General features: G+C 43.3%; 1 protein-coding gene across 1 annotated transcript in view; it reads right to left on the bottom strand.

Annotated features, from left to right (window-relative positions):
- LOC122934791 (gastrula zinc finger protein XlCGF26.1-like) overlaps nt 1–7,416 on the bottom strand; it is a 39,124-nt gene extending 31,708 nt beyond the window's left edge. The window contains exons 1-2 of the mRNA XM_044290494.1: nt 7,393–7,416; nt 7,188–7,311 (exon numbers count right to left, since the gene is read on the bottom strand). Coding sequence (XP_044146429.1) covers nt 7,188–7,272 — 85 coding nt within the window. The 5' untranslated portion in view covers nt 7,273–7,311; nt 7,393–7,416. The remainder of the gene's footprint in view (nt 1–7,187; nt 7,312–7,392) is intronic.
- Nucleotides 7,417–12,904: the final 5,488 nt, after the last annotated feature.

Below are 12,904 nucleotides of genomic sequence, written 5' to 3'. Positions count from 1 at the left end.
CCTCATACATGTGGGTGTTATATACAAATTGCAATTGGAGCCAATCTGGTTCGGCCCAACAGTTTGGGTCCGACATGAACTTTTTGAAACATTCGTCAAACCTGAACACGTTTATTGATCTCTAGAAGGGTCCTTAAGAAGTAAGATGTGACTGGTGCAGATAATCCAATGGTCAACGGACATGTGACTTGTAGTCTTTGTTATATTGTATAGTATAGTGTATAAGGTTCATGCAATATGTTATCTAGACATCAGGAGGCACTGTTTGGCAGAAGGTCCTACAATTAAGCACTACTCCTTCCACAATCTGAACATCACTATGGCTTCTTTCTTGTGTGAGTCCTCTGATGTTGAACAACACCTGATTTCAGGCGGAAACACTTTCCACATTCGGAGCATAAGAATGGCTTCTCTCCTGTGTGAATTCTTAGATGTTCCTCAAGATTTGATTTACGGCTAAAACATTTCCCACATTCAGGACACATAGATACATTCTCTCCTGTGTGAACTCGTATATGGTCCCTAAGATTTAATCTCCTACAAAAACACTTCCCACATTCAGAACATACAAATGGTTTCTCTCCTGTGTGAGTTTTCTGATGTCTATCAAGATCTGATTTCCGAATAAAACATTTACCACATTCTGAACATGAAAATGGCTTCTCTCCAGTGTGAAACCTATGATGTCTATCAAGATATAATTTTTGACTAAAACATTTCCCACATTCTGAGCATGAATATGGTTTCTCCACTGTGTGAGTTTTCTGATGTCTACCAAGATCTGATTTTAGAATAAAGCATTTTCCACATTCTCTACATGAAAATGGCTTCACCCCTGAGTGGATTCTTAAATGGTTCACAAGACATGATTTCTGACTAAAACATTTTTCACAATTAGGACATGAATATGGCTTCTCCCCTGTGTGACTTCTCTGATGTGCAACTAGAAGGAATTTCCTAGCAAAACATTTTCCACATTCAGAGCATGAAAATGGCCTTTTAGCTTTATAATTTCTCTCATTCAAGAAAATATTAGATTTCTTTTTTAAATGTTTCTCACATGGAAATATTTTCCCGTGCTTCTGTTTCGTTCTTGTTTTGCCAACCAGATTTGATGAAGGTTTCTTGAGACCAGTGGTATCGGTGGATAGATCTCCATTGTGAAGGACTAAGGCTACATTAGGAGTTATTGAATTATCTTCTGTGGTATTAGTATCTTCTACTTCATGATAGGGAGATAAACGGAGATGTTTATGGGAGTCGCTCATTCCATCTTTAACTGGAAAAAAATAATACAAATACTCTAAATAAAGAATTTTTATAAAAAAAATAAATAAATTAAGCTTTAATGATACAATAGTAAGCCAGGAGACAAGTACACTGTATATAGAAGATAGAAGAAAACCATTAATGGGTTTTTCACATCTGTGTTGGAGGCTCCATCACAGATTTCGTTTAAAAAAAAAAAAGTTAAAAAGTGCTGCATGCAGGACTTTTTTTGTCCGGTAAATTTTTTTTTTTATTGTAGTCAATAAAGTCTGGTTATTTCCGTTCGGCTCAGTTATGTACCAAATTCGGCACTTTCGTTATTTTCATTGTTCTGCTCTTTCACACTCGCATTTTGTGTGGATCCGTCATGGACAGATCCGTTCAGAAAATACAACCGTCTGCATCTGTTCAGAACGGATCGGTTTGTATTATCTTTAACATAGCCAAAACGGATCCGTCTTGAACACCATTGAAAGTCAATATAGGACGGATCCGTTTTCTATTGTGCCAGATTGTGTCAGTCAAAACGGATTTGTCCCCATTCACTTACATTGTGTGCCAGGATGGATCCATTTGGCTCAGTTTCATTAGATGGACACCAAAACGTTGCAAGCAGCGTTTTGGTGTCCATCTCCAAAGCGGAATGGAGACTGAACTGATGCAAACTGATGCATTCTGAGCGGATCCTTTTCCATTCACAATGCATTAGAATGCAAACTGATCCGTTTTGGACCGCTGAACGGATCTCACAAACGGAAAGCCAAAACGCGAGTGTGAAAGTAGACTAACAGAGCATAACGAAGGAAATAACTAGCACAGATGTGAACTCACCCTAATTCACAACTTCCGTAATTACAGTAAATCACATTCACTTATAAAAAGAAAACCCACAGAAAACATGAGTGTTTATAATGTCAGAGAGCAGAGATAAGGAGCCGTCAGATTAGCTGGCTGATGGAGCAGAGAGAAAATTCTGATCCCTCTGCATCTCAGCTCTATACAGAAAAAAGGGCTTCATATTAGTAATAAAGACAAATTAAAAAAAATTATTTTATCTCAAAATAAGTACAATGCAATAATAAAAAAAATTCCCCCGAAGGTGTACATAGCCTTTGAAGCTAGATTTCAGTTTATCATGCATAGACCTTCCTAGGTGTGCCACAATTATTAAGAGACATGCACCTATTAAGAATTTTGGTGGATTTTACTCCAGCAGACATTGCATATAAAGCAATAGTCTTAGTAATTTTTCCCCATAGTGCTCATGAGATTTTTTTCTTTGTAGAGGTCCCAGAATATAATCATTTGTAGAGATAGAGACCATACAACAACATTTAAAAAAGAAAGCCCACAAAAAAGGTTCATCGTAGATTTGAGTTGAAGCAAATGCAGCATGGTAGCCTGAAGTGAACACATTTCTACAGGCAGAAGTGGATTTTAGATTTTGGGCTGCTTAGAAGTGGTAGACCTCTCCCCCAGGGGTGGACTGGCTATTGGGGAAAATCTGCATTGGGCTGGTTATGACACCAGGTGGCCTAACAATTCAGTAGGTCAGCATTCTGGGATAATTTATCAGACTTATCTGTACAGACATTACATTAGTTATATACAATTGTAATGAGACCGGGCACAGTCTACGTAGGAGCCACAACCTCTACCTGGTGACGTGACCTAATAGCGCTCCTCCTATTGGTTAACAGGTTTGTATATGGGCTGCTATGTACAATTATAGGTCTGTATGTATTAAATTAGAGATGAGCGAAGTCAAGATCCGTTTTGCGTCCAACTCGCCAAATTTTTAGAAAAAGTTTGGTTTGGACCAAACAAAGTTGCTCCTGTAGCGTCCTAGGACTTAAAATTTTTAGGAAACCTTGTTATCTCATTTCTTTTATTTTTTATGATTCCCCCTCCTTCCCTCCCCAAGCTTTGGCACGCTATGACAGCAACAGAAAATGATGTCTAAGTGACACTGACAAATATAACTGGGGGTAAGTGCACATTTCACTGCGTTAACGTACAATGTGTTTAAAAATCACGCCAGCACGTGTCTCATGCTTTTTTATTTTCCAAAGCTTTAAAAAATTGTGCCTGATCGGGGGCAGATGATGTTTAAACACACAGTGTTAAGAGATAAAAAAAAATAAAAAATTGGCTTGAAGGTACCTGATGGTTACCAAGTGGCATGGCAAGATCCTAAAAGGCAGCAGACTCCACTAAGTGGTACGGCAGCAACTGCACCGCCAGCATCTTGGCCACTCGGATTGCTGGGCTTGTAGAGTTGCTTCCTAGCCACGCATTCCAGTATCGATTGCTGGCGATGGAGAGGAGGAGGATGAGCAGTCTGAGCAGGAGAAGCGGAAAGGAATGATGATGATGTGAAAGACACTGTACTGCTCGTAGATGTGGCCTGGTTGCCATAAGCTGGACCGGGAAAAGGAGGGAACTCCTGCCTCAGTGGCTGGCTGTCCATGGCTGACTTTGCCCAAAGGATGGGTGATGCCGCTTTATGTGGTTTAATAGAGCAGTGGTGCCTATGTTTGTGTTTGCCTGCCCTCGTTTTATTTTGCTCTTGCACAATTCAATGCTTTTGTCTTCTGGCAGCAAGGAGAAAAACTGCCAGACGGGAGATACTTGCGCAGGGGTAGAGGCAGCCGAGCTGGGCTTAGGTCTGGCACGTTTTGGGCCCTACCCACTCACTGTGTTAGCAGCATCACCAGATCACGAAGCAGACGTGGCCTCTGCTCTTTCGTGCTGCTGCCATCACCCTCCTCCTCTGATGTTGCCTCCTCCACAGAACCCCGATCTGGCTCCCAACAGCACACAATTGTTATCGGAATCCTCACTCTCCCTTCTGCTTCTATCAGACCTTGGGATATCATAGTGGATTCTTTGCCCCCCCCCCCTGCTCTTCCCCGAATGCCACTGTCGCTGCCCCCAACGCAAATAGCGCAGATAATGGGGTCACAACTACTACCACCAACACAGCTATGCCTGGGGTCTGCAGCCTCCTCCTCCACCTCCTCCTCAGGGCAGTACAAACGCTTACTGCTCTCACACAAGTTGTCAACAGGGAGATTCTTTTGACTATCTGACATAGGGCATAGTGGAGTTTTCTTGCCAATTCTTAGGAAAAAGAAAGGCGCCCCTCTAGGAAGGGGCAGTAAAGATGTCTTGCACTGCTGAACATAAGTATTTAAACACCTGAGAAACAGCAAGAATTCTGGCTCTCAAAGACCTGTTACTGTGTCTTTAAAAAGTCCACCTCTACTCCACTCATTAATCTAACTTAGTAGCACCTGTCTGAGATCTTTAAAGACACCTGTCCACCCGCCAGTCCGTCAGACGCCAACTACTACCATAGGCAAGACCAAAGAGCTGTCAAAAGACACCAGAAACAAAATTGTGGACCTCCACAAGGCTGGAAAGGGCTACAGGGCAATTGCCAAGCAGCTTGATGAAAATACATCAACTGTTGGAGCAGTTGTTAGAAAATGTAAGAGGCTAAAGACGACTGTCAGTCTCCCTCGGACTGGGGCTCCATGCAAGATCTCACCTCGTGGGGTATCACTGATGATAACAAAGGTGAGGAATCAGCCCAGAACTACAAGGGAGGAGCTGGTCAATGACATGAAGAGAGCTGGGACCACAGCTTCAGAGGTCACTGTCGGTAGAACACTACGCCGTCATGGTTTCAAATCACGCATTGCACGGAAGGTTCCCCTGCTCAAGTCATCACATGTCCAGGCCCGTCTGAAGTTTGCCAATGACCATCTGGATGATCCAGAGGAGGCCGGGGAGAAAGTCATGTGGTCAGATGAGACCAAAGTAAAACGTTTTGTTCTAAACTTCACTCGTCGTGTTTGGAGGAAAAAGAAGGATGAGTTGCATCCCAAGAACAGCATCCCTACTGTGAAGCATGGGGGGGGGGGGTTAACATCATGCTTTGGGGGTGCTTTTATGTGAAGGGGACTGGATGACTGCACTGTATTAAGAAGAGGATGAATGGGGCCATTTATTGTGAGATTTTGAGCAACAACTTCCTCCCTCAGTCAGAGCATTGAAGATGGGTCGTGGCTGGGTCTTCCAACGACCCGAAGCACACAGCCAGGATAACCAAGGAGCGGCTCCGTAAGAAGCATATCAAGGTTCTGGAGTGGCCTAGCCAGTCTCCAGACCTAAATCCAATAGAACATCTTTGGAGGGAGCTGAAACTCCGTGTTGCTCAGCGACAGCCCTGAAACCTGACAAATCTAGAGGAGATCTGTGTGGAGTAGTCGGCCAAAATCCCTGCTGCAGTGTGTGCAAACCTGGTCAAGAACTACAGGAAACGTTTGACCTCTGTGATTGCAAACAAAGGCTTCTGTACCAAATAATTAACACCGATTTTCTCAGGTGTTCAAATACTTCTGTTCAGCAGTGCAAGACAAATACATTCTTTAAAAATCATACAATGTGATTTCCTGAATTTTTTTTATTTATTCTGTCTCTCAGAATGGGAATGCACCTACAATGTGATACATCCACATGCAGAGGGCTTGTACCATTGTAGTTTTTCACTGGCAACCAAAATGGCTACAGCTGACAGTTTTTAACCCTAACTTCTTATGTTTGTCCCTGAAGATGCCAATTTAGAACAACCTACATTGAAGCCACCTTTAGATTTTTTCCAAGGCCATTTTTGAACGATATTGTGCTACAAGCCACACATCCAGCTACAGGTCTTCCACTGACCTCACTCCACCGCCCTCAAAGGTTATCATGGTGCACAGCAAGACAGCAATAGAGGCTGGAATAGAGGTCTGTCCTCTTCAGCGATGAGTCAAACTTTTGTCTCAGACACAATGATAGCCGGAGATAGGTCTGGACTCTGGAGAACACATGGTCAACACCATGCAATGGCTTTCACAAGGGAATGTTACACTAGTCCCACTACTAGGACTATGATGTCAGGCAGGTGGCATAAAGTACTGTAACCAGACCCCTCTAATCTTCATTTCATATATACTACCAGCTCGGCATTACATGCATCTGTATGTGGAACCAGTGGTACGGTCATTTCTCCAGAGTCTCAGGAGCCATTTTTCAACAGGACAACATCAGGCCTCATGTTGCTCATGCTAAAGTAAGCAGCCTGCAAGGTCTAAATGTGCTACCATGGCCTGCAGCGTTTCCAGACTTGTCTTCCATCGAGCACATCTGGCCAGCAGCAGATCTTTTGCCCATGTGCATTTGGGGGGGCAGAACCTTCCTCAGACAACCTTTGATAACCTCACTGATGCCAAGGCATATAGGCATGTGTATTTCTGCGCATGGCTCTAATACTTGATACTGGATAAACTGAGATGCTTTGACTATTTTGTTTCCATTTTTTATCATTTGCAGATCATGAACATGTTTATCGATTCTGTGATTTCACGACTTTTCCTTCTTAGTGTTAAAATTTCAATGCTGAGGAGTGTATTTGTATGATGTATATTTAACTTCCCATTTGTTGCTATATAGTTATCTGGTCCATAGAGTTTATAGAGGTCACATGACAGCTTGGGGTGGTACCTGTATAAACTTATGCACAATATGTGGTCCTCTGAGTTGTACTTTGGGCACCTATCTCTATGGGAAATCGCATTTGGCTACAATCTTGTTTTATACTATTACATGCACTGTGTATGGAAATGATGGGACTAAGGGCCCCATAGTTGGCCTGAAACAAGTAAGTGATCGTGTCTGTGAAATATTATTTGGATATATCATAAAGCCTGAAGTTTTACTATGTTCTCCGGATGCCGAACCCTCTACATTAACCAATAGGAAATACACACAGTGACTGAATACATTGTCTATATGTGATGATCAGATGATGGGGAATCTGACTCTCAGGACTGTTCTCTCCTCTACAGTCATGGAAGGTCTCCTCTTACCCGGTGATGTGAGGGACTGGTGATTCTCCATCATGACGTCCTTGTACAGATCCTTGTGTCCTTCTAAATACTCCCACTCCTCCATGGAGAAATAGACAGCGACATCCTGACACCTTATAGGAACCTGACAACACAAGGATAGTCATTACCAGATCCCTCCCTTGTCATTATTGTATAATGTCCCAGCATTCCCAGCAGCGCTCACCTCTCCGCTCAGCAGCTCAGTGATCCTGGTGGTAAGTTCTAGGATCTTCTGCTCATGTATCAGGGAATGAGGTGGAGGCTCGGTGATGGGACTCTGGGTCCTGCTCCATCCTCCTGACACACGGGGTGTCACACACTCACCAGACGACTTCTTCACTACTGTGTAATCCTGTGTATGGGGAGATGCCGATCACTACAGAGATTCTAAGAATCCTTCACCTTTCCAGACATTTCCCTGGTTTATTACTAGAGATAAGAGTGATGTCATGTGAGACTCTCACCTCTCCAGTTATCAAGGAGATGATCTCCAGGGTGAGGTCTAATATCCTTGCAGCCATGTGGTTTCTGTCCTTCTCCATCCTTGGTGGGTCATTGATGGAAAGGACCATTGTCTTTCAAAAGAAGAGAGTCCTGCACCTAAGGAACCTGAAGGAAAGAAGGAGGACTGAGAGCAGAATTGCATACGGAAGAACATTTTTCATAAAGAAAACTGATTCAGGAATTGGGAATTATAGAGGACTACTGATTGAGTACAATGTAGGGTTGTTGCAGGTATCAAAATTTCGATACCCAATCGATACTTTTGTCCCGGTATCGATATGATACCAGGATTTCCATTTTTTCGATACTGGGCTGCGCTCATGTTCCCTCAGCAGCACAGGGGAGAAGGAAGCAGTCTCTCCTTCCTTCTGTGCTGCTGCTGCCACCAATGAGAAGAGAGGGGCGGGCGCACTGCGCCACCAATGAGGAGAGAGGGGCGGGTGCACTGCGCCACCAATGATAGGACTTTTCCTAGGTCCAGACTTTAAGTAACAGGCTACACAGAGCGGCGCCCAGCGATGTCCCAGCACTTACTATTATTCCTGGGCGCCACTCCGTTCGCCCGCTGTGCCCCATTACTGTCTCCTGCTCCATATGCTAATTACTATCAGAGCAATGGGGAGGAGACATCAGCAGCTTATCTCCTGGGCGTTCCTTCTCCCTGCGCTGCGCTGCGATGGGACAGCGCTACAGCCAGGGAGAAGGAACTCTCAGGAGAGAAGCTGATGTCTCCTCCCCATTGCTCCTGCTACTTAAAGTCTGGACCCATATAAGGTAATCTTTAACACATAATACAGGAGGCGGGTGTCGGCAGCAGAATCGCATAGCTGGCACCCTGCCCCTGACAGGGAGCTGCAATCAGCGGCAGTTAACCCCTCAGGTGCCGCACTGCCGCTGATCTGCTGCCAGTACCCGCCTCCTGTATTAAGGGTTAATTATCATTGGTGGCGCAGTGCGCCCTCCCCTCCTCAACCCCCCACCCCATTAAAATCATTGGTGGCACAGTGCGCCCTCCCCCCTTCAACCCCCCACCCCATTAAAATCATTGGTGGCACAGTGCGCCCGCCCCTCTCAACCCCCCTGTATTAAAATCATGGTGGCAGTGGCAGCTTCTGATCGGAGCCTCAGCAGTGTAATCCTGGGGCTCCGATCGGTTACCATGGCAGCCAGGACGCTACTGAAGCCCCAGCTGCCATAGTCGGCTCCCTGCTGCTGTGTGCACAGAGCACAGAGCAGCAGGGAGAGTGTAAAGTCCTATTCACCCTGATAGAGATCTATTAGGGTGAATAGGCCAAGGGATTAGAAGATCCCAGGTTCTAGCCCCTAAGGGGGGGAAATAGTTATTAAATAAAAAGTAAAAAAAAAACACACCAAAATATTAAGTATAAATCACCCCCTTTCCCAATTTCACATATAAAATATATAAACAATAAATAAATAAACATATCACATATCGCCACGCCCAAAAAATCTATGCGGTGAACGCCGGAACAGAAAAAATTAATAAAAACTGCGCGATTCGCCATTTTTTAAAATGCGGAATGCACGTGGCTTTTTTGGTTTATTTGTTATCCAATGGTATCGAGTATCGCAATACTTTTTTATAGTATCGAAATCGAATAAAAAATTTGGTATCACAACAAGTCTAGTACAATGGAGATGACTTTTTTGTGTCATATATACCAGTTTGGTGATTATAATATGATATATCAGTCAGTCAGCCGCCCCTGCTATATGCCACATTACAGAGGACACACACGGCAGTGTACCACATACAGCAGTCCATTCTCATCTTTCAGCCCAATATAAGGCCTCATTCACACATTCATGGTATATCTGTGATGGCACAGTCCATGCTTCATCCACGACTTCTACAGAATCATACTGACATAAAGCTGTCAGTATGATTCTGTAGCAGTAAGGTCATGCAGAGTCATAGCATTCTAAATCAGTGCATTGCTGTGGGCTCCTGCATGAGTTCCACTGTAACCGGTGCATACAGCCCTAGTCAAAGGGGAAACCAACCCCCTGTGGGAGCATTGCACACAGGCAGTGCTGACCAGGGCGTGCTAAGACCCTGCAGCTTTCTTATCACAGAGATACCTTGCGATCACGGGAGCTAACAGAGGAAGTGTCAAAAAGTAGGGGGAGGAGAGGAACACCAGTATGACAACCACCTAGGTCACCACCTAGGAAACCCTAAAATTAACGCTGACTCCTGTCAGTATGAATAAACCCTGAAGGTGGGAATATTCATACACCGGAAACCTAGGCCCTAGAAACCTTGAAAAGCCCTAGATGTAGTGACAGGGTCTGAGACCACTGGTTCCATCCCATATGAACGAACCAGCCTCTCCCTCAGGCGTAGGAAACAATGAGCAAAAGGGGACAACAAAATACAAAGGGGGGTACACTTATCTTCAATAGAAAATGGATGAGCAGGAACTCAGAAGAGGACAATACACCAGCTCTTCCAACTCCAGGCAGATAATATCAACCGCATAGTAAGAAGTGTGATTCCAGACTAAATAGAGGAGCAGTAATGACCACAAGCTACACCTGAAACAGGAGGTGTGGTCATACCAACAACAACACTGCAAAGTGAAAACCGAGAGGCTGTCAGATAACCTCACGTGATGCAAGTCTCTCAGATTTTCTAACCTCTGTCACGGGTGGGATCGTGACAGTACCCACCCTTCTACAGGTGACCTCTGGACACCCAGGACCGACCTTATCCGGATGAGCCCTGTGAAAGGCTCTCACAAGGCGACTAGCATTGACGTCGGCTGTTGAAACCCACATTCTCTGATCTGGACCATAACCCTCCAGTGAACGAGATATTGGAGGGATCTACGGAAAATTTGTGAGTCTACTATCCTGGAGATCTGAAATTCAAGATTACCATCCACCATGACAGGAGCGGGAGGCAATCAGGACGGCTCATCAGGTTCGACATATCTCTTCAGCAATGATTTGTGGAAAACATTAGAAATTTTTAAAGCCTGCGGAAGTTCAAGACAAAATGCTACCGGGTTAATAATGGCAGAGATCTTATATGGACCAATAAACCTTGGACCCAACTTCCAAGAAGGTACATTCAACTTAATTTTTCTTGTGGACAGCCACACAGAATCACCCACTCTCAGGTCCGGACCACTCATACGTCTCTTGTCAGCCATCCATTTATACTTGATAAATGTGGAGGAGGATTGCGCTGCAGGAAAATAATCTTCTTGTAAATGTAAGCTCCCTTATGAAAGTCTTAAACCATTGGGATCACAGACCAACTTTACAACCTTCACTGGTATGGAAATCTGTGGTATAGAAAACGCACTATGGTGTAGCGAGTTCAAACATCAAACGCACCATATGAACAGGATATACTCACAGGATTCCAGATAGGTAAGTGCACGTAGAGATCTAAACGATATTTCCTATAGGGTTCTGTTGGAAGGAAAACACTATAGTGTAGTAAAAAAGGACATGGTGCACGCCTGCAAGACAATTGTACTCACAGAACTTCTCTGGAAAATTGCAAAAAGGATCCTGGCAAAATCTTCACAAGCAGCCGGGCAGATCGAAAGGGAGGAAGTCCAGAGACGTCAGCATAGGATTTTTCAATCAACCGACTGAATACTCCTATGCCTAGATGGTAACTAACCACAGCTTTCAGAACGCTTTCAGTAGAGGAATCACAGATGTAATACGCACCAAGGGGTCAGATGAAAATGTATTTAATATACTTGATAAAACAAAGAATTACAGCTAAAACTGCATGTGAAATATCTAAAAAGCCCGACCCGGGTTTCGCAATGCTGCTTCGTCTGGGGCATTGATTGGTAACAGGATACCGCTGGGTTTTAAATTAGCAGAAACACCTCCCCCATCCCACGTCATTAAATTGATAAACTGGGCATAAAACACACATAAAAAACAGACTAAAATTGAACAAATAAAATACAGCAAAAACAGAAACTAATAGAGTGGCGGAAATAAAATCGCAAAAATAAATGCGAAAAATAAACCTTTAAAATAAGCATTTAAAATAAGCAAGCATTAACTTCGCACTCAATGTTTAACCCCTGCGGTTGGATGGTGCCCAAAAGGAACATCCATTCCACCTCTTTTTTATTTATTAGGGCAATATAATCCCCTCCTCGAATTGGGGTATGTACTAATTCTAATCCAAAAAACCGCAAACCTTTAGGATTTTTATTATGATGGATCTTAAAATGCAATGAGACACTGTGTGTCTCAAGACCTTTTTTGATATTGCGGATATGCTCCTGCACCCGAGTTTTTAAACTTCGTGTGGTTCTGCCAACGTATTGGAGCCCACAAGGGCATTCCAACAAATAAATTATACCAACATTGTTGCAGGAAAAACGGCCTCTAATTTTCAAGGTGGTATCTTTGGTTTTTTTAATTGCAATGGTGTCTACAGATCTCGCTCGGTCTTTTAGGTTGCGGTTTTTGCATGGCAAACAAAAGCCGCACCATGTGAACCTGCCTTTATTGCTACTAGTAAGATTTTTATTTTTGCTAGTAGCAAGACTGGCACTACGAACTAGTTTGTTGGTAAGATTGTCCGCTCTTTTGAAAACTACAGGAGGCCTTGTTGGCAGGTCTTTTTTTAAAATTGGATCATTTTGAAGGATATGCCAGTGTTTTTGGATTATATTTTTAATATGGCCCATTTTGCTGTTATATTGGGTCAGGAATGTGTATTTAAAATCCTTATTAAATTCTTTTTTCTTTATTGCCTGTGGTTTAATATTGGTGCGTTTTTGTTCTATTTCATCCTTACACTGATCTAAAAAGTCTTTTTCGTATCCTTTTTCCAGAAACCTATCTTTGACCATCTGTCCCTGTTCTCTATAGTCCTCCACCTTACTACAGTTTTTTGAGATGCGTTGGAATTGGCTTTTGGGAATATTTTTAAGCCATGATGGATGATGGCAACTTGTCAGCTCAATATATGTATTCACGTCCACGCTTTTGAAGAAGGTCTTAGTCTTAAACCTACCTTCTTCAAAAAAGATGGTCAAATCAAGGAAATCTATAGCAGTGTCATTAATACTACTAGTAAATTTTAAATTGTAATTATTCACGTTAATGCTTGCTATAAAAGCATCTAGACCCTCCCTCTCACCAGACCAAATGAGAAGGCAGTCATCTATATATCTTCGCCA

The sequence above is a fragment of the Bufo gargarizans genome, chromosome 4 (assembly GCF_014858855.1).
Source record: "Bufo gargarizans isolate SCDJY-AF-19 chromosome 4, ASM1485885v1, whole genome shotgun sequence".
Lineage (NCBI taxonomy): Eukaryota > Metazoa > Chordata > Amphibia > Anura > Bufonidae > Bufo > Bufo gargarizans.
The sequence above is the reverse complement of the archived record's forward strand: the minus strand, read 5'-3'. Positions and strand labels throughout refer to the sequence as shown.